This window comes from Etheostoma cragini, chromosome 3, assembly GCF_013103735.1.
Source record: "Etheostoma cragini isolate CJK2018 chromosome 3, CSU_Ecrag_1.0, whole genome shotgun sequence".
Taxonomy (NCBI): Eukaryota; Metazoa; Chordata; class Actinopteri; order Perciformes; family Percidae; genus Etheostoma; species Etheostoma cragini.
The window spans coordinates 11,081,531-11,104,301 of record NC_048409.1 but is presented as its reverse complement, the minus strand read 5'-3'; the positions used below and the strand labels follow the sequence as shown (position 1 = coordinate 11,104,301).

At 42.7% G+C, this 22,771-nt stretch overlaps 1 protein-coding gene across 1 annotated transcript in view; it reads left to right on the top strand.

Moving 5' to 3' along the window:
* Nucleotides 1-22,771, top strand: part of ift80 (intraflagellar transport 80 homolog (Chlamydomonas)) — a 38,548-nt gene that overhangs the window by 7,669 nt on the left and 8,108 nt on the right. Inside the window, exons 7-13 of the mRNA XM_034867832.1 lie at nucleotides 1,276-1,365; nucleotides 1,455-1,592; nucleotides 19,237-19,416; nucleotides 20,868-20,986; nucleotides 21,600-21,674; nucleotides 22,182-22,345; nucleotides 22,435-22,499. Coding sequence (XP_034723723.1) covers nucleotides 1,276-1,365; nucleotides 1,455-1,592; nucleotides 19,237-19,416; nucleotides 20,868-20,986; nucleotides 21,600-21,674; nucleotides 22,182-22,345; nucleotides 22,435-22,499 — 831 coding nt within the window. The remainder of the gene's footprint in view (nucleotides 1-1,275; nucleotides 1,366-1,454; nucleotides 1,593-19,236; nucleotides 19,417-20,867; nucleotides 20,987-21,599; nucleotides 21,675-22,181; nucleotides 22,346-22,434; nucleotides 22,500-22,771) is intronic.

The window sequence follows — 22,771 nt, the reverse complement described above, 5'->3', positions numbered from 1 at the left end:
GTTTGTCTGAGTTTGTGGGCTCTGTTGCTACATTCATTATCTGCTTTGCCACCTATGTAGTAGCTGATAGGGAGTTTATTTTCCGTTGTCGATATCTTTGCGTGATACCTTTATCTCGTGTGGTTTTTGCTTATAATTTGATCTGCCCAACAACCAGACATGACTGGGCCCTTTGCCTCTTTTCAGGTCTTTGTAAATTAAACTCGAGGTTCTTTGCTCAGTGAGTTACTCTGGTATTGAGTAATGCTGCTCATTAACTATACCCTTGTAGCCAAGCGTCACCAATCACACCAGTATATCTGAGATAGTTGGGCCAGAGGTGAGCTAAACAGATGACGACAGTTTAATCTACCAGTTAGCTGCTAGCTAAGCGTATAGGGCTCCGGAGACATCACCCCGTCTGCTGTTGTGATTGGTTGTAGTGTTATCCAATTGTGTGCAGTGAGATTTTCAAATGCACACTTGGTGCCAACCCCCTAAGATGGGCAACTTTCATTACTCTATGCCAGACCCTTAAGCTTTCGTATTGGATTTCCAGGCTAGTTTAAAGGCTACAAATGAGTAAAAATGCAACAGATCTATATGTCTTTGATTGCTTCTGCAGTGATGGAGGGTGCTTGGCTGAGGGCCATGCACACCAGTATTTTTCTTGTTAATGTATATACATTTGTTTATTATTCTTCTTGCAGCCGAATACCACCTGGGACCTTAGATAAACAATGGAGGGTTTAATGTGCGCCTTCTCAACCCTTTGCTCTCTCTTAGCTATTACCACACATGCAGACACAAGCACACACATCACACCCAGTGATGCGACTTGAACCAATGCAGGCTCAATCGGAATAGGTTAAAACGGGTTTCAATATGGGTTGGAAAGGGCCTGGCTGACACAGATACGCACAACACGCATGTGCGTGTGTTGACGTGTCTTCTCCTTCGAGTGCATGGAGTGGGCAAGTGGGCTACAAACAAAATAGAAAATGGAGTGTAAGCATGTAGAGCAAACAGGAAAGAGTTAGGAACAGTAAGATGATGCTAGTGACAGGCTCATGTGAAATAAACATGTAACTACGTGCAAGAATAAATGTTACTCTCTGTGGAGCTTATAATGATCATCTTTGTGTGTTATCTCTTTTTTGGAATCCATAAAAGTGAAGGGATTCATTGGAGGTCTTGCCCTTCTCCTTAACCAATGGGAGACGCTGTGTATGGATAGCATCAATATGTTGTGTTGACATAAAAATGATCTCTCTCTCCCCCTCTGTTTCTCTCTAGTGGAAGGCTCATGATGGGGTTGTTCTGAAGGTGGACTGGAATTCAGTCAATGACGTCATACTGTCAGGTGGAGAAGACTGTAAATATAAGGTGGGCAGTGTTTGAGTGTACTAATAGACGTCTTATTGGTGTGTTAAATTGTTTTTTTTCCCTTTTGAAATCATGGTCTCCCTCAACAGGTATGGGACAGCTTTGGTCGTCTGCTTTACTCCTCGTCGTCTCACGACTACCCGGTCACCTCTTTGTCCTGGGCTCCAGATGGAGAGGTGTTTGCCGTGGGCTCCTTTAACACCCTGCGGCTCTGTGACAAGACTGGAGTGAGTAACAAAACCCCTTTTACTTGTTTCTGAGTTGTGTGCCCTCATGACTCTTCCACCAAATTCTGTGAGATACTGAAAGATGAAAAGAGATGAAACATGTTGCAGCAGCTTAATACTTTGACATAAACTTGTCAATAAAAGTATTGAAATGTTTGATTGTTGAGAGTTAAAAAAATACATTGCACCTTTCAGACTTTAAATGTTTGAGTAAAACTAAAGTTTGCAAGTCATGCAACACAACATCAGATACTCTGTAAATCCAAACAACCCCCCCCCCCCGCCCCATCCAACTAACACCATTCAGTCTGTATCCGACCATTTCTGTGTCTTTCTGAGACCAAAACTTCCACATATTGCAAGCGCCTTATTTGTTATTTTGTATTTTAGTTGTTAATTGTACCAATGTGACATTTGTGCTTAGTATTCCCTGAAACATACAGTATCTGGTGTAGAAAACCTTTCCAGTGCAGTCTTTTTTTATATTGTGTAACTCAATACAGTCCTTATGCTTTCTTTACATTGTTCATCTCTGTAAACCACATTAGGCTGCATGCCACATGTTCTTGTTACCTGGTGCTGATGGTAACTGGAGTTGTAATGAGAGGGGAAATGAGAGAATGATGAATGGTAATTGTTGTTTTATTATTGCTGAGCGTTTGGCCAGGAACAATATTACTTGTTCCCTGCTCTGCCCTCATGGGGCTTTTAGGGCTTCTTTGAGTTTGCGTGGAGATGTCTGTGTATTGCCATTTCAGACCTGTTGTAATGAAAACAAACAACCAGGGCTAGGTTTTGTGTGCTGATCACCAGGCATTTCATGCTCCATTTTGATTTAATTAGAATCAAATGGCTTTTTTCTGGAGCACTAAACCAAATGGGCTGGAGAGAGGTCTGAGCCAACACATATGTCTTCTCCAGAGGGGTACGGTATGTGTTTTAGAGCGGTTTACATTAATATACTTTGTAGACAGTATGACCATCCGTAGGGAGTCTTTATCTTTTACAATTACTTTTGGTTTTCTGAACCAGGGGTTTCTGTAGTTTTGGGGAATATTGCCAGATTATAGTCGTGAGCTGATGAAATCATTCAAATGAAGCCAGCTTGTATCCATTTTCTTTGTGTAAACAACAATAAAAATCAGTGTGCTATTAAAACTATAGCAGACAGAACTCAGTACAACTTGCTTTTTGCTTTATTTTGACCCGATTCACCTTACGTCCTCCCATTTTGGTTTTGTTTACGTGTTGTTTTTTTTGTTCCATTGTTTTGTCATTGCACCACATGCTTTACTGTGGCGTGTCTCGGTTAAGACAGTGTGATGACGATGATGATGATAATTATGATGATTATGGTTCTGCCCTTCTCTAAGTGGAGGAAGGGTATGCTTGTCTTCTCCTCCCTAAGCTCCTTAGAGACCGTGTGTACTATAGCACGACGTGGGATGCTCGCTCAAGAAGAAGATGGGGGAGTGAGAGAAAATCCCTCCACCAGTGGTCACTCCATCTGAATTATATGTCCACATTCAGACATACACTCCTCACACATCAAGTTAGTGAAAGTTAAATTAGTATAAGTATGCATACTTGGTCACTGCACTATAATTACTGTAATCTCATTGTGCATGTGCATTTACATCCATACATAGAAGCTGTTACAGGGGCTTTTACCTGGGTTGGTGCTGTGGTTTGTTTGCGGCGCAGTAAGGGTTAAGCAGTGCAAGGAGTCTTTTCAGTTACTAGCGTGACTAATGGGAAGGAGTTTCATTCTGTATCTGCTGCAATGAAACCTTGCACTTTAACGTATTGCTACTAGCTCAGCAGGATCAGTCCCGCGCATTTAACCCCTTCACCTCCCGTCCAGCTCGGCTCTCCTCTCGCCCCAAACTTTCAACTCTCTCCTACTTTTCCCTTTTTCTCCTCCACGTTTTCTTTCTCCGCGCACCACAGGGCAGATGTAGTTTGTTACCCCCCTCATTATCACCGTGGAGGGAAGGGGAGCGCGCGCGCACACACACACACACACACACACACACACACACACACACACACACAAAGTTCACATTGAGGCAAAAGTACTGGGAAAGATTAGTCTTGTAGTTCCAGCAAGCCACACATGAACTGAACACAAAGTTAGTTCTGTTTCATATTATTGAAAATATTATTGAATTATTAATACATGTTTAATTATTTTCGTTGCAAATTTGTTGGAGTTTTTGTGTGCGGAGTACATTTTCTCTTCACGGGAGCTTTAACAGGACACAAGACAAAGAGGTTCACTGTCCCTTTTACAAGATTTGGGAGAGACAATAAGTCAGTGTCTGTCTGTGTGCCTGCAACAGTATATGCATGTGCCCACATGCCTGTGTGTGTCCGTGCGTGTGTGCGTGAGCAACCATTGCCGTGCAAATGTGCCTGCGAGACAGCAGTCTATTTACGAGGCGCTGCAGCTGGTGTCTAGCGTCTGGACCCTGTCACGATCCCTGACACTGTCACTGGCTAACAAGTAGGACTCATTGTGCCAGGCGAGCACCCTCTAGCTTTTTTCACTCCGCCTCCCCCTTCCTCCCCCTTCTCTTCACTGCGCTTGTTTTTTCTCTCTTCACTGTACACGCACCCATGCTCACATACATAAATGTAATAGCTGCTTTTGTTTTTTTCTTTTTCTTATTCCTGCATAATACTTGATTTCTTTGTGTTTCTTTTGTAAAACAATGATGGGTTATATGAGAAATTGTGTTATTTCTGTAACTTGAGTTCTGTAGATGTTCTCTGGTCAGTGTTTTAGAAACTTATGTGATAACTTAAGAGAAAGTTCTTAGGTACATTTTTCCAAGAGCTGATTAAAGTTCAGTATTTGGCTTAAGGTCACATAAGCAGGGCAGAATTTTGAAATCATGGCAAGATTATGTATTTCACCATTCATCCTTTTGGTTTGATGCTCATTCGGGCATTCAAACTGAAATCAGCGTTTTACAACGTTAAAACAACGCAGGCCACCGCAACATCTTGCCTGATGATATCACTTAGCGTTGTAGCAAAAATTTAGCCTGGTTCAACTTTTTTTGCCAGACGCCCATGCATTTAACTGACTCATTCAAATGAATGAGCTGGTTTTCATTTTTAATGCAGGGCTAATATAGATCTGTATGTGGCCTTAGACCCAGGTCTCAAGTATCTTAGCGAATATTACCCCCCTCCCTCGGCTGATCTGCTTTAACTGAAGTCTTACAGAAACCCCTGTCACACTCCTACCGATAAGCCAGTGTACAGCTTTTATTCCTATCTCCTCTCCGCCCCTCTTTTTTCTACTCCTCCATTTGCAGGTTATAATTAACCACACGCAACCTAGTACGGATCATCAGATGGTTTTATTGTTGAGCCCTATTACTGGGCTTTATTACTTACTGACTTAGAAATGTCTGCTTTCCTAGCGGCGTACATACTTGCAGTTTTCCTTTCAAAATGTGACAACAGCTGTCACCCTCACACGGTTTTGGGAGATGAGTGGTCATAAGTCATGCATCAAAATTATTGGTCATAATAGCAGGGCTGTATTCAAGAGTGGGGTTTGTTAAAGTGTGAACCCTGCGTGTGAATACAAATGGGCCTTATATCATGACAATCTATGATTTTATTATCTTTAGCTGTGGTTGTCCGCCAGCTCAACTGTCTTATCAGTCCATCCTGGGTGCTTTGTGCTACTTCATTGGTCTAACAGCTTTTCTGTATGAACGTAAGTGGGAGATTGCTCTACATCTTTTCCCTTCCTCTTTGTCCATGAGACACAAGCATGCTTTCCTTTGTAAAGTGTAAAGTATAAATCTCTCTCTCTTTCTCTCTCTCTTCCTTTTGTTGCACATGGCTCCCTCCTTTCTGTGTCATGGTGTGTTGGACTACCTCGTGCTTATCAGCGCCCCCCCCATTAGCTCCCTTTCCCTCCTGCCTTCCCAAAGGTCCTCTTTACCTCCCTTTTTTCTGTGTGAGTCCGGGGGGTCCCCTAAGGGTCTTTGTAAGCCTTGCTCAGCATTGCCACTCTTGGAATGGGTCCACGTCCAGCTGGAATCACTGTTGCTCCTCTCTCCCTCTGTTTCTTTCTCCTCTGTTCCTTGTTGAACGTGCTGCCTCATTTTCTGTAGGATCTTTGTCTGTTATCCTTATAGCTGCCAACCATTATTTTCTCTAAGGGAGTCTATCACTCTTGACTATCCGTGAGCCTGCCAGTCTTCTTCTGGCCTTTTGTTATTCTTTGCGTAGTCCTAGACTCTCGTCTTCCGTGACATGACATGCTTCAGACATTGCCAGACTTCAGGCTTCCCTGTCTTCTCTGACGCTGACTTAGTCCTTCTAGCAGTTTCCCCCCACTATCACTAAGGAGCATATACCTTAATGCAGTAAACTGCCAGAACAGGTGCTGGCAGTTTGCTGCCAACCACTGGCCAGCCAACATCTGGAAATTGTCACTGCTGGAAGAGAATAAAACGGCCCAGAGCTCTGATCATGAACTGCTGTTAGTGGAGCATGAAAAGGCAAAAGAAACCACTGTAGATGTATTAGACTGCAAGCCTTTATCTGTGTTCATCACACTAGAAGGAGACGTTTAGTACAGTATAGAAAAATGCTGCTGCAAAACAAGGGAAAGGCAGCAGAAGTAGCAGAGACAGACACACGTGCACACAGGAGAGAAGATAAAAAGTAAGTCAAAGGGAAATTATTGGCAGGAGTCTGACAAAGAAAGCGCATGTGCACATGAGAAAAGATGGTGACTGAGTGTTTGAAAAAAGACGAGTAAGTTTGAGAGTGTGTCAGAGAGAGAGAGAGCAAGAGTGAGGGAGCATTGTCAAACAAAGAGAGTCCTGAGTCAGCAGCAGAGCAGTTTTCTCCCCAGGCAACTGGGCAGGGCTACTTCTCCCCCCCTCTCTTTCTCTCTCTCTCCACTTGCTTTACCCCTCCCTCCTTCTCTCCCTCCCCTTACAAATCTGTGCTTTTGCATGCTATTTCTTGCTCTCTGCACTCTTCCTTTCTGCTCTCTCGCTGTCGTAAGCCTGCCCCCATCATACACTGTGAACTGGTAGAAAAAGACCACAAGTTCTGAAAAGGGAAACTGGGGTCTATCTCACCCATCAGAGCTCTCTTCCTCCACCGTTTTCTCTCTTGTTTTCATAGGAATACTTTTACTGATTCCTTTTAACACATTTTGATGAAGTTTCCAGACCTGTTGAAGCCTAGTTTAGAGAATGAGAAGAGTGTGAGCAGCATATGACTTTAAGATGCAGTACTTGCAGGTCACTTAATCTATCATCCCAAAGAGCTCATTAGTTTCTCCTTCCAGAACGTGAGGATAAGGGTTTCTCCTTTGTATTTCAGGTTCTTTGTACAGAACAGGCTTTAATTTTCTGTGTTGCTGAACTTATTCTGGCACACTCTGTGGAACAGTGTATGTAAGGTCCTTCTTGCAGATGATTGACCCCAATTTTTGTGTGTGTGTGTGTGTGTGTGTGTGTGTGTGTGTGTGTGTGTGTTTGTATGAGCCGGAGCCTGTGTGCGTAAAGTGGGTTAGAGTAAAAGGCACTTGTTGACATGGTAATACTTTTACACCTCTCTAGAGTTCGGCTAAAGGCTTGCCTTGTTGGAAACCAAAAAGGAGGGGAGCATGAAAAAGAGCTGAGAAAAGAGAGCAGTTGGAGGGGTGGGGGGGCAGGGTAGTGTGGAACTGTCCAATATATCCTGTAAAGTTGGCCTAGGCAGTGAGGCTTGGAGGATTGGTCTCCATAAAAGACGGTGGTTTCTCTTTCCCTCAAGCCTCTCTCTCTCTCTCTCTCTCTCTCTCGCTCTCACTCGCTCTTTATCTCTCTCTCTCAGCTCTCTTTCTCTGCCTTTTTTTCATCTTTACTTCTCTTCCCCCCTTCCCTCCATCCTTCCCTCCCCCCCACAGCTGGAGTAAGCGTATGACAGTGAGACAGTGCCCTGCCAGCCCCTCTGGCAGAGTAATCATTCTTAGCAGTACTAAATCACTACCTCCACTAGCTAGACAAACATTTCACACTCACAGAGCGATAGAAGCAGAAAGAGGGATACAACAGTATAAGGTGTTAAGAGTGCAAAGAAAGGGCTTCAGTTGTGCAAACAAATAAGTATAAGCAATAAGCGTAAGCAGAGCATGTGTGTAACTGGGGTATCACTTCAGGCTTTACTGCCAACCCAGAGTTCATTAAGAGCTGTTATTGAGGCTGGAGGCAATGGACCAAAGTCCAGAAAAGGATGATATCAAAGGCTTTCATTTTGGCTGCACCCTAGAACCCCCCCCCCCCCCCCCCCCCCCCCCCCCCCCCCTTTCCGTTGGCTTCCACACAGAATGGTGCTACACTTGACGTTGACTAATTTATGGACTGGCTGCTTCATTTGGTATAATTTTGTTGTATAGTTATACAGTATATATGCCTCCACATAGAAGTAATGGGCTTGTCATCACATTTGTGCATGTATGCACTTTTACACACAGTTTAATGTGTGTGTTTGTGTTGCTGTATGGATACATGTGTTTTTCTATGAAAGTTCTTTGAAACCAGTACTCAAGTTGATTTTCACAGTATAGTAGACGAGCCAGTGTGGAAGGATACAAAATTTATACTCGCTATTATCAACAGGTATTACCTGACCCCTTGAAGATTTGAGGTGTGTTGTCAGTGTCTTAAAGTCTTTGTGTCTAGAGGGATCTCATAGAAAGTTGGCCAAACTGTTTAGACCCTTCAACCTATGTGTAGGCCATTAGATAAAGAGTGATCCCGTATATTCTAGACCTGCCATCTGGCAAGTAATATGTCCATTGGAGGGTAAAAGGTTGTGTGTTGTGTTGTTTGTAGCATGCCAAAACACAGTCAAATTTCCAAATGGCTAATCTAGAATACAGACCCTGTGCGTGCGTGTGCGTACATGTGTGTGTGTGCTTTTTTCAAGCGCATGTGCGCATTGTTGGTGCTAATAGAATTCTGCTGTCCAGCTCACAGCTGTGTCCTGCTGATGAGTCCCAGGAGGCCCCAGCATGTGTCTATGGTTACTATGTTGAGGCTCCAGCATTAAACCATGTGTAGATCATTACTCTCTCTCTCTCTCTCTCTCTCTCTCTCTCTCTCTCTCTCTCTCTCTCTCCCTCTCTCGCTCCCACTAGCTTCTAGTTTGTCTAGCTCCCCTCTCAATCGCCCACCCCTTTCTCTCCCTCTTACCTTTCTCCATGCACTGCCAAAGCTCCAACTTGTGCCACTCTACACTTGTCCCAGGCCCAGCCTCTGTATCTCTTTAGCCGAGCCAAGTGGGTATTTCAATACAGAGATTTGCAGAGCTCCTCTCACTGGCCTATATTTAGAAATGGGCTTATAGATAGTTGTCAAGCGTTATTGCTGAGTCAGGGAATGCAAATGGTTTAGTTTGCAGCAGGCAGAGAAAACACTATGTTTTGGTAAGTTCACTAGAGACCCTGACACACCAAGCAGACAACCAAGAACTAATGGCGGCCTATGTCGACTTTGACTTGGCCCAAAAACTGCACTTGAACACACCGTAAAGACTACATTATTTGCTCAAATTAGCACAGTGCCTACGGTCCCTCTGCTTCACTCCCCGCGGGGAAGACACCGGAATGGCTGACCAGAGTGTCCATCTCCCGGGCTGTCATCCGTTCTCTCTGAAAAGAAGTCTCCCAGCAGTGGGGAGCGGAGATCCCCGAGCGGAGGGACAGAGGGCTCCACTGAGGCCACTGTCAAGTTAGCTAACGTTAGCTTGCTAATTCTCTCTGTGCGTTCCTACGATGTGACAATAGCATGTGAATGAAACATAAAGTTGATACATTTCACTAATTTAGTGGCTAGCTCGCTTGCTAGGGATCTCACTTGTCAGTCTAGCACAGGTTATCTATGTTGTACGTTGGCCCTGTTATGTAGCTACACAATGTGCAAAAATAGATATACAAATAGATCGCACCTATGTTTTTGATTATTTTTTGGGCATTTTAGGCCTTTAGTGACAGGACAGCTGAAGAAGTGAACGGGGAAGAGAGAGGGGGATGACATGCAGGAAAGGGCAGCAGGTCGGAGTCAAACCCAGGCCTGCTGCGTCGAGGAGCAAACCTCTACATATGAGCGCCCGGAGAGCTCAGTTGGTAGAGCAGGCGCCCATGTAGCGGTTTGTTCCTATGTGTTTTTTTAAAAAGCACATTCAAACATTTTTTGCCAGTTTTGAAAGCTCTATTGGATTGTTCAGATGAGATGCAGATACAGCGCTTTAGATGCACCTTAGAAATTTACCTTAGAGATCTTTCATGACAAATTATTTATCTATTCTTGCGTGTGGACACATTACATAAATTACTGTTTATAAATACAGTACAGGCCAAAGGTTTGAACACACCTTCTCATTCAATGCATTTCCTTTGTTTTCATGACTATTTACATTGTAGATTATCACTGAAGTCATCAAAACTATGAATGAACACATGTGGAATTATGTACTGAAAAAAAAGTGTGAAATAAGTGTGAAAACATGTCTTATATTCTAGTTTCTTCAAAGTAGCCACCCTTTGCTCTGATTACTGCTTTGCACACTCTTGGTATTCTCTTGATGAGCTTCAAGAGGTCGTCACCTGAAATGGTTTCCCAACAGTCTTGAAGGAGTTCCCAGAGATGCTCTGCACTTGTCGGCCCTTTTTCCTTCACTCTGCTGTCCAGCTCTCCCTAAACCATCTCGATTGGGTTCAGGTCCGGTGACTGTGGAGGCGCAGCACTCCATCACTCTCTTTCTTGGTCAAATAGCCCTTACACAGCCTGGAGGGTCATTGTTTGACTTTGAAAAAAACTGAATATAAGACATGTTTTCAGTTATTTCACACTTTTTTGTCAAGTACATAATTAAACATGTGTTCATTCATAGTTTTGATGCTAATGTTGATGTTAATAGTCATGAAAATAAAAGAAATGCATTGAATGAGAAGGTGTGTCCAAACGTTTTGGCCTGTACTGTATATAAAATAATATTGTCTTGGTGGCATTGTTGCATATTGACTACTTAAACAGAAATGTTGTATTCTTAGTATGTAGACATCAAATACCGAGCAATGTGGCATTGGAGTCCAAAGATGATTAGTAGTAGACTAGTAAAACTGTAACTGCATAGTTAAACATACACATTAATTTACATGTAGTTTGGTGCATAGCAACAGCTTAATGTCTAGAAAAGATGTGGTGATTTTGGATTGCGTAGTCATCCTCTTGAGATGCCAATTCTTAGCCAGAGCAGTTCCCACACATACAGGTCCGAGCAGTCCTGGACATAGGCCCAGTTTGTCCTTATCCTAATAGTGAACCTCATCCCCCATGGTGGGGTCACTGCAAACTGACATTTACAAGGCCTCCTAATCTGCTGAGAGATTGATCAACCCTCATCCAAAACCACCTCTTACTCTCCTAATAAAAAAAGCGTGTTTTTAGTTTCACTCTAATTTCAACCCATTCCCGTCTTACATAATTGGTTTGGGAACGGAAGAGAAGATTGAAGAGTAGATTTGTATAAGCATTTTCCATACGTTATGAAAAAACCTGGAAAAGTTATGGAATTTAAAAAGTGCAAATTCAAGGCCTGGTAAGGTTTTGAAAAAATAAAAAGACCCAGAAAGTTTTGGAAAAGTCTTGGATTTTTTTTAACAAAGCATATTAATATGTGTAATAAAATAAATCTTTTAATAAAATATGTATTTCACGTTGTCTTAACCTTAACTTTCTAATTCATGAATCCCACTATGAACCACATACATTTTCATTCAGTTTATTGTTAAACCTTTGAGGGTAAATGTTAACACGTTTTTTTTATTCTTATTGTGTAATGTCGACTGAGATTTTCTGGAATGCATAGTCATTTAAATTTGCCGATAAAGTCATGGATAAGTATTGGTTGAAATGCATATGAACCCTGATTTTTATACATGCACAACATATGTCTGTTTATAGCTAGATACATGTCTGTATATGTCTAGTGTCCATTACAATCAGACATGTGTGTTGTGTTCATGTGCAGGGAGTTACACTCTGTACCTGCACTGCCAGGTCGTGTCCTGCAAACAGGAAAACTGAAGCCAGCTGGCTTTGCAGAGGTGTGCCATCTGTTCTGATTTATGTAAGACTGCTAACCCTGGACTAGGTTGGCTCCCACTAGCTCCCACTAGCTCCCACTAGCCCAATGATATACTAACAGAGAAGGTAGCCATCCTTTCACCAATACACAAAGTGTACACAGCGGTATAGGCTTGGACAATATGGGGGCTTTTTGTGCCAATATCTGTTATGTTATGTTGTGTAATAATGAGATAAACCAGTTCTTGTACTACTTTGAGCGAAATGATAATTTCATGCTAAAAAAACACTGTGACTAAACAGTGGCAGACAGAACAGTCACATATAGATGGTCAAAAATAGGATGACGATTTTAGGAAAAGTGTCTTTTTAATACTCGGGCGCCAATATATAGAGGTTTGACTCCGACTTGCGGCCCTTTGCTGCCTGTCATCCCCCCCCCCCCCTTTCCCCCCTTTCCATGTCTTCATCTGTCCTGTAAAAATAAAGGCCAAAAATGCCCAAAAAAATAATCTTAAAGAAAAATTGACAGACACAATGTTGTCTTTACACAGGAGACCCAAATGGCAGACATTACACTATAGACTTATGATTTGTCTATAATGTCATGCAACAACATGTAATGACTTATACTTGAAAAACATTGAGTGGAATTTGATAGTGTTACAGATCACTGCCAATATTTAGTGCATTGTCAATTCTACTATATTTACTCTGTACAGTACTGTATATGTGCTTCATGTACATTAGGTTCATCTTTTTATACCAGTGGTGTAACAGCAGCATTAAATGCAGGTTTTTAGCAGGGTCGCAAACTTAGGTTGACCCGTTAACACTAATGGCTGGTACCAGTTTTTCCTAGATGCTTTCTTCAGTGTGACAGGAGTGTCAGATGAAGGGCTAGAAAAGCATAGAAAGTCTGGAACTCTCATGCCCCCTTTTTCTGATTAGCATGTTGTTAACTTGCATTAGGGCTGGGGGCTGGGGGGGTGGGGGGGGGGGAGCAGAGAGCGGTCAGGGCAGACATATTTAATGCTTGTGAAGTAATGGGGCTGAATCAGCAGATAGCTCCACTGGGAGCCATTAGTCCAGACATGTGTCATTAACCCTTTCCCTGGCCCGAGCTCCACCCCCGCCCACCCCCACTCCTCTCAGAGCAGGCCATGAAGACCAAAGCACTGTTTTAGGTAGTGCAGATAGAGAGAGGGGGAAGGGGTAAACTAATAGCATAGATACAAATTTACATTTTCTCCATTTAACTTGATCTAGTTTATGTCTTTTCCCTGCTCCCCTCTTACTCTCTGTGTTTCTCCTTCCAGTTCTTTGTTTTCAAAATAGCTTTGCTTATTCTGTGCGTGTTGTTCAGTCAGTATTTTATATACCAGGCAAATTAAGGGTGTTTGATAAAGTTAAAGTTGTGCTCCACTAAAAGTCTCAACTATTTAATATACTTACACCCTATAGCCTTTAAAGGTGGATGTAAAAGGAGGAGTATATCGGCTGTGGTCTGCATCTTGTCATAATAGATTCTAATAATGATGATCCATGAAAATCTCCAAAGACACTTCTTATACCTATTTAGCAGCAAATGCACGTCTTTGCTATCCAGCTGCATGTGCAACATGTTCCAAACACTCATATTTTGGCCAGAATATGTCCAAATGCACAGCTTTCATTTGTAGTTGGCGAATTAACTTGCTTGTGACAACCGGAAAAAAGTTCACTGTGCAAGGTACAAACTTGATACTTTTACATTTTGATACTTTCTTTCTGCCATGAAAAGATGTCATTATTGGAATGCATGGTAACGTACAAAATGTAAGCTGAAAACAGCTGCTGGTGGAAAGGACAAAACTTTGAACTTTCAGCAACCACCTTTCAAGCCTACAGGGAATGAGTATTTCATAATAAATAGACGGGTGGAGGAGCACTTTAATTGTGGGGTGATATTTAAAAAAAAAAAAGAAGGCAAGAATCAAGTGGGAAAAAAAGTAACAGGGCAGAGTTAGTTGTACCTATATAGAGAGGAGGACATTTTTTTACATAACCTTTTTGCAGACCTCCCCATGTTGGCTGCGGCAGCAGGGCAACAATAGTAAGAAGGGGCAGGCCCACAACACCTGCCAGTCTTAATGGTAAACATATGTTGAGAAACACAGGAGAGAGGGAGGAGGGAGAGGGCAAGCACTCTCCTTAAAGAGGCTCTAAATAGACTGTGTGTTTGTAGATAGGTTGTGTTTTTTGGTTGCGTGCATGCTTATGTGTGTGTGCAAATGTGCTGTTGTCTGCAGAACTGTCAGCATGTCTGCATAGGCCTCTGGTAGCAGGGCCGTTTCTGAACATTTTGGGGCCCTAAGCAACATTTCGCCCTCCCCCTCACCCCCAAACCACCCCTTTCACCCCCCTGGCCATGGCCTCAATGTCCTCAGTCATTTTAATAACCCTGAATTAAAATAAATCACTTGGCGTACTTTATTTTCCGTCTGGTGGCACACTAGATGGAGGATGACTGGGTTGTGGTTGGTTTGTGCATGAATATCTGAGGTGGTTTGCAGCTGTTGGGTGAACTGGTGATGGATAATAAGTATGTTGTGGATCTAAAGTAACTCAGGTGGTTTCAGGATGTTGATGTGTACCTGTGGAATCTGAGTCTTGATCAGTTGATATAAAACATAAAGAAAATGTGTAATTAAATCACTGTATGAAATCAATTACTGTACAATACTAATAAGTTGTATATTGTAGGAACCATTTGACCTGTTTTGGTTGAACTATTATTTTTCTGTATCCTGCCATCTGGTGGCTAAAGTTGTTATGGCTTTCTTAATTAGTAGATCAAGACCTGAAGTTACATGTAGTTAGAATATCCCTAGCCTGGCATCTTTGTGGAAGTGATACATGGTGTCACTACAGTATGAATGTTGGATCATGCCAAATTTCATTGTTGTGTGTCAAAACGTCCACAAGCCCCCCCCCCCCCCCCCCACCGTTTTTGACAAACTAAACAGCCTTGTGTTGTATTTATACGCCATGACTTGACTAGAATTGAGCTTTCCCCCTAAACGGGGGGGGGGGGGTGCTTGCTCTGGACAAACCAATCTTCGAACTCGCCCTTGATTAAAACTACACAGCCGTAAAGTTTTGTGACTGCACAATACATAGTTGTGGGACACGGTGACAAAATCTCTCAGACAGACGGACAGGCGGACAGACTCAAAAATTTGGATAAACCCGCTAGCCAAATATTCTTTGCGGTAGAACTGCATCCCACAGGGTCATTTTACCAGTTCAACTCTACAGGGATTGTCACCTACCTGCAACCAACATCTGTGCGTCTGAGTCACATTACATTACACACACACATGTCAACACACACAGGATGCATGTGTGGGTGTTTTGCTTGGTGCTCAAAGTGATCATCGTAAGTTTTAGACTACCAACCTTGGTCTCTTGCCACGTCTTTGACACAAGTGCAAGTGTGTGTGCGTGTTGGTGTGTGCGTGTGTTTCTGTCTGAATTGTAGTGTGTACCTAGACTTGCATGCACAGCCATTCATTGCTGCTATATGTACATACGTAGTCTGTGTGTAAGCTCATTGTATGTTTGAGAGGTCTCCCCCTCTCTCCCACAGAGCTCAGCTGAGAACTACACGTCATGTCTGCCACCTTCTCTCTGGCCACAAAGCTGCCCATTATGGATAGACAGGGTTCAGTGACCAGAGAGTGGACTCCAGCTTCATGAAGGCCCAGACCCACCTTTCACAGCCCCTCCTAAAGCTTCATTTTGGCCTTTATAGACTCTTTCTGCTTGCCTGCTTGTTCATTCGTCTTGATGTATAATATCTTACTAATCTTGAGTCACCTTCCAGCCTTGCCTGGTAGCGTTTTCAGTATCCAATAGAGTTACACCCCTTTTGGCTGCAACAACGCCAGTTACCAAATCTACTGCCACTGACTGATTCACCTCCTGCTACTGCTCTCCCATTTCCCTGTCTCCTCCATTTCTCCTGTTGATTTAATAATCCATTGTCACCCCCAACTATTTTCCATCAGCCACACAACCTTTAAAAAAAACTGAAAACACTAGTCTGGCTTTGTAATGCAAATGAGAAATAAATAGCATCTCCAGAATAATTGCATAGGTCTGCTTAGACACTGTCAACTACTATGTATATACAGAAAATTTGCTCATTATAGATGTCGTTTAAAAAATACAGGTGTTGTCAATGGTAAGTGGACTGCATTTATATAGCGTCTTTATACCTTACCGGACAAAGCGCTTTACAGTTTGCATCTCATTAACCCATTCACATACACATACTGCTGAGCTGTCATGTAGACACTGGCCTGCCCATCAGGGGCAACTTGGGGTTTAGTGTCTTGCTCAAGGACACTTTAACAAGCGGACAAGAGGCCGACCTTGGGATTAAAAGGACGACCCACTCTACCTCCTGAGACACAGCCGCCCCTGCATTTATGTTTGTTGCAAGACAATATGGTTAACATAAAATAGTTATTTGATCAACAGTCTCAATGTAGTCACAAATTGTGTTTGGCTACACTGAAACAAAATTATCAGTTACAGAGCGCTAGATGGGGATAAAGCAGAAGTTCAACATGCTAAAATCAAGCAAAGTAACTAGGATGTGCTTGTCTTCTAGAGCATGTCTTTAGAACCCTCATTTAGTATTATTTTATGTTACTTTTATGTTACTTTTATTTTATTTCATTCTATTTTATTTTTTTTATTTTTTTTTGTGTGCAAGTGCAGCCTGTCTTGAATGAGGATCAGCAAGGCGGGTAAATAGGGACGGGGGTGGGAGAGGGGGGCGCATGGTAGGGTGGGTTGGGGGATGGGAGGTGGTTTGGTTGGGGTGGGTCTGTATAATCATTAATAAATATCAAGGGAAGTTTGATATGTAAAAATAGATATGACATTTTGACAAAACTCTGATTTTGATGATATTCTGAAAGGGTCTATTTATTTATTTATTTTTGCCTTTATTTAATGTACTTCCTGGTACCTAATCAGGAAAAACCACAGAAATTTATAAAAATACATTAAAAATACTAGGATGTGCTTATCCTATGTCTACAAGATTATTCTCTCATTTTTGTACTTTTTACTAAATGATGCCATTTTTCCCCTGACCAGTTTCTTGTTAGGCAAAACATCTAAACTCTTCACCAGTAAGGAGAGAGAGAGGGACTAAATGAAAGAAAGGTGAATGAAAGAAGGAGAGATGGATGGAGTTTGTATGCTGCTGTGGAAAAGGTTTTTGTGTCCTGGGTTTCTCCTCTGTTGGCCCAGTCCTTCCATCTCAGGAGAGCTATAGGAGTCCCCTTGTGTCCCATAGTCATGCACTGACTGACAACTCTGACAAGCCAGAGGATTTTCACCTCCGTTACACACACACACACACACACACACACACACACACACACACACACACACACACACACACACACACACACACACACACACACACATACACGCCTTCAAAACAGACATTGGACACTCCTGAAAGGGGGAAAAAAATGAACTCATTTATTTCTTCCTGTCTACATACACATTAATTAATATGATGTAGTTTGATACTATTTTCTTTCATTCTTACAATTACTGTCTTTAATATATCTTCATCTCATCTGTAATTTCTGTCACACACACATTCACAAACAACATAAACACAGAATGTACTGCACACACACAAAGACCTACCCCGCTTCCAAAACACACACACACACACTAGAAGAAGTCAAATGGCTCAATGTGTTAAAAGCATTAGGTAAGCATGGATCCAGCTGTGCTCCTCTAGCCAATATCATATGTCCTTCTTCATTACAGTCTGGTGTATACATTCAGCTCTATCTCTGACCCTCCATCTATCCCTCTCTCCACCATTCCTATCCTCTCCTTCTTCCCCTGGACTGCTTTAACACAGAGCGGGCCATGTCAAGATGGTAGCTGAAGAATAAATGAGATCTCTCAGCTTTGGAAAAGAGAAAAAAATAAATATACATATAAAGAATATATGTTAGAGAAAGTCAGGCTAATTCCTGTTTCAGGATTTAATGATAAATAATTTAGTAAGGAAGTGTGGAGCTATAAAAATTAAAGTGAGAATTCAGGGAAAAGAAGGTAAATAGCAATTAATTTCACATTAACAAACTGTCTCCTGTCCGCATAACTGCACAGCTCTTGTTTTTCCCCGCGACTATTTTGGGTCCTGATATGACATTAACTGCTGGGAAGGTGCTGACCAAAACCAGCTGAACAGTGTGTGTATAAGGCAGACAGATCAGGAAGAGGGAGAGAGATCCAAGCAGCGGACTTGTAACCTGTAGCCTGCCGACTGTTACCTCACACCACACCTCACATCCTGCAGCTGCATGTGTATGAGGCGGCGAACACACTGAGGCCTTTTCTCCAAACTTCACCGCAGCACTTGGCCTGCTGCACCACACTTGTCTCCATTGCAGGCAGCGCTAGGCTAACATTAGCACTTTTCTCCCTTCGTCAGCAGTTTACAATGTGAATGCATGTATTTGTGTGAACGATGACACAGCTGACTCAGATCAGTCAGCCACTTGCACTTAAAGCATGAGTGAGGTCAGAGGGCCAGGGTAGGATGAGAAAGGTTGACAGTGGGGGGGGTGGGGGGGGGGTATTGGGTGAGACAGTCAGCAGTAACTTACAGTGGACCACAACAAATGATATTTGGAGGAGATAGAAACATTTTTAGTGTACCTTACTCTGCTAATCGGAAAACCGCTTAACTGTCTGAACTGATTTGTGGTTTTTTTTGTAGAAATACTCCACAGAATACTTGAAGGACAGGAGTGTGGAAAGGCAGTAGAGATAGATGGAAAAAGTACTGGAAGCAGGCAAAATAAAGGGATTACATAGCGAAAAGAGAAAAAAATGTGAGAGGTGTTCTTGTCTTAGATACTGTAAAGGGATTCATATTTATCAGTTTTGTCTTTCACCGTCGCTGACTGTCATCAGCAGTGCACAGCTCCTCATCCTATTGTTTTGTGTCTGATAGTCCCTGCCCCCCCCCCCCCCCCCCCCCCCCCCCCCCCCCCAAACTCTACCTCTTTTCAAGCCTTTTCTTATAAAAAGAAGGGAGAGCTCTTGTTAATCAGTTTTTTTGCTTCAGTTTGTACTTGCAACCCCCCCCCCCCCGCGCGTATGTAATAGATGAGGATAGCAGAGCGCATGTTTACGAGCGCGAGTGCTGGACTTGGCAGGGCCGAGCGCTACTTCAGTGTCTCACAGTTCATCACAGCTCAATGACTGGGCCCCTGTCTTTCTAGCAGAGTTTACATTATGTGTATACGCACTCACTCATACACAATTCCTGACTCTCACAGCTTCTTTTCTCTAAACTTCTCTATGTTTCTAGTTCCTAAGCTGCCCCCCAGGTAATTGTTTAAGATAGTAGACAAATATCTGTAGGCATTAACCGTAGATTGTTCCCTATCTCCCATCTCTTTCTCTTTCCCCCTTGCCCCTCCCTCCAGTGGTCCTATGCGCTGGAGAAGCCCAACACAGGCAGTGTGTTCAGCTTGGCCTGGTCTGCAGACGGCACCCAGCTGGCTGGGGCCTGCGGCAACGGGCATGTCATCTTTGCCCATGTGGTGGAGCAGCATTGGGAGTGGAAGAACTTTGTGATCACCCTTACCAAGAGGAGAACCATGCAGGTAGAAAAAGAGCCACACACATTCGCGTTTATGCTTTAACCTTGAAGAAAGTCAATTAAGTCTTGTCTCCAAAACCCAGTGACTCATGACTGGCATTGTGAAGTTTTAGTTTATTTGATGAAAAAGGAGTGATAAAAGACGGATAGTATACAATTCAACAACAGAAACGGAAAGAAGAGAAATACATTATTAGTAAATCTCAGCGAAACAAATAGTGCAGTTACATGCTTAAAGAATCATGCTGGAAGCCCATCGTAATTCCTGGTCCGTCATAAAAGTTATGGTTTTATACATTAAAGTTGTCTTCAAGGGTTTTCAAACAACTGAAAATCAGTGTGTCTGTTAGGAGAGATAATAGATGTTATGCCAATATAACGAGAGAATCAAGAAGTACTGCAATGCCATGGGCAGACCTTCAAGAGGGGAGTGAATATGCTATGCAGAGGAGCAAATGCTTCACTACAGTAGGACTCTCCCAGTGTGCGGCCCTGCAATGACAATCACAAGCCTGTCTAGCTGCCTCTCTCGCTCCCCCAGTCTCTACTGTTTAAAGTCATGCTAACCACAAGGTAGCGTTTACATGCGGTTAACACACCCAAATGTGCATATACATACACACTTGTATACTTTCAGAAAGGGATACACACGCAGACCTACAGAAAAAGGATCACGCACATGCATGCGTGCCAGCACACATGCACTCATTTGCCATAGACATCTTCACCAAGTGCAGTTTGTGTAAACCAAACAAAGTCGGGTGATCAGCCATTTCTTTTCAGCCTTGCAGGCACTTTTCTGTCTCCCTCCTCCCCCTCTTCTCCTCACAGTCCTTTTTAAAAGTGCACATCTGCCAGTGGTTTGTGAATCAGCCAGCTAAATTTACCACCTTGCGGTCAAATGTTTTTTATTCCTGGTTGTGTTGCATGTAAATTTGGCATGCTGGAGGGAGCATTTGAGGAAGATTTGTAAAGCTGTAAAAATAACCCCACCTTTCACCTGGTGCTGGAAAAGGCCTTTTCATTCATTCACAGAGAGAGCTGAAGGGAAGTATTTATCTATGCAGGTGAAAAAAAGGAGTAGCAACCACTGTACGCACACACTTGAAACAGTAAAAACTGCTCTCTCCGACCACAGTTGCCCTACGTATATTTGGACGTACTGGAGACTGTTTCCAGTATATAATAGAATAAATACAGTCTAATGTGCATGTGCCTGTGTTCAGCCCTCTGTTGGGGAAGCCAGTGTCTCCCTTTTGTTGTTTGAGTCTTTAAATGTAAAGTGTTTGTTCAGTGGTATAAAGTTTATGCCCGTTCAGTCACTTCTGAGAGATGTATTCATCACTACTCTTGTGTGTGTGTGTGTGTGTCTGTGTCTGTGTGTGTGCGTGTGTGTGTGTATATATATACATTTTCAGTATATATTTTTATATTGAACTCATCTTTTTTCCTCAGGTGAGGAATGTGATGAACGATGCAGTGGACACACTGGAGTTTCGAGACAGAGTCATCAAAACCTCTCTGGCATACGGTCACTTAGTGGTCGCCACTTCCCTCCAGTGCTATGTCTACAAGTCAGTAGCCCGCTCCTTTGCTTGTCTCTTGTGTCTCCTATTCACACTGGACTAAACAGTCTCATTTACATGCTCATCTTTTACATCTATTGGCCAAATCCTGAGGATAATCTTAAGATCTAACTGAAATATACTGGGAGAGCATGCTATGTAGCTAGATAAGCCTCTGAACTTGCACCTAAAATTTGGTTAAAGAAGGATGGTGGGAAAAAAACACTGCTTACTAAAATGCTGATTCCTACTAGGTTAATGTTATGTGTAGGTTTAAAAAAAATATTGGTTGATCATGTAATGTTTTACTTTTACACATCATTCACTTGGCAGGATTAAGAATACAGACTGCCTCTGTACTTTTTACAAATGGCAAGAGGACTTAGCAAAATGTCTGTTAAAGTCTATTCAAAGTCTGTGTCAGGGTGTTTTTTGTAACTCTACTTCTTTAATTATCAGAATGTTTCTATCACTGCACTCTTCATGCATTATCTGTATATTTATCCCCTCTAATTTGATTGAACTCGTGTTTGTCTTCTCACCACTGCACTTATGTCCGATTTTACACTTTGTCATTAGATGGCTGCGTGTTCACAGATTTTGCTGTTTGTGTTTGTGCCAGCTCAAGAAACTGGAACACTCCCCTCATCTTTGACCTGAAGGAGGGAACAGTGAGCCTCATCCTGCAAGCAGAAAAGTGAGTCTCTCTATTCCAGGAACAGTGCAACAAGAAGGAGAACAGGCTGTTGGATTGTCTGTCAGCTTCTCTAATGCTTCATTGCTCCACCCCCGTGTTGGGATCTGTACTCTAAATTAGCCAGCCCTGTCATACAATAAGACTGAGAGTGAAACCACTGGGGGAAATTAAATTAGTATGGAGTAGCTCTTGTTAAGTAGATTACTGGGCATTCTGAAATCACAGTTGAGTTGGATGAGTCCTGCTGCGTAAGTCAATGCTGTGTCAATGTGCATGACATGTCTAAATGATCTGCTTGTGTCAGTTGATTAACTGTTGTAGACTCTTAAACATCTATCATATATCCTTACTTGTTCCCCTTCTTCCCTCTCCATGCCATCCTCTCCCGCGTGCAAAAAATTATATATATATATATATATACACACACACACACACACACACACACACACACACACAGCACACTTACTCTGCTTTCATCTACTGTATTCTGCTGTCTCCCCCACCCAGACATTTTCTGCTAGTGGATGGAGCAGGGTTGTATACATTCTCATACGAGGGTCGATTGATATCCTCCCCCAAGTTCCCAGGTATGAGAGCTGACATCCTAAATGCCCAGGGTGTCTCAGTTAGTAACGACACCATCGCCATCCGAGACAAGAGTGATGAAAAAGGTAAGGCGGCTGCTGTCACCACTAAGATTACATGAAGATAAGGACTGTGCTTTTACAAACGCTTGTTCTCTTGACCTTCTCCTCACCAGTCATCCTTCTCTTTGATGGCCTGACCGGGAAAGCCCTCGGCGATGGCAAGCCTTTAACTCACAAGGTGGGTAATCCTTTGCCTGTATATTTGTTCAAGTGTTTCATCAACAAGGAAGTGCTCCCATCCCATTATTTTGTCTCAGTACTTCCTGCCTACATTGGAAGTGGGAATGTGTCACATTGTGTAGATTGATATGCTGTTCTGCATCACCTTGCACCTACAGTACATTATAGCAAATGTCTGACCGGTTTTATGATTTAATATACACTCACCGGCCACTTTATTAGGTACCCCATGCTAGTAACGGGTTGGACCCCCTTTTGCCTTCAGAACTG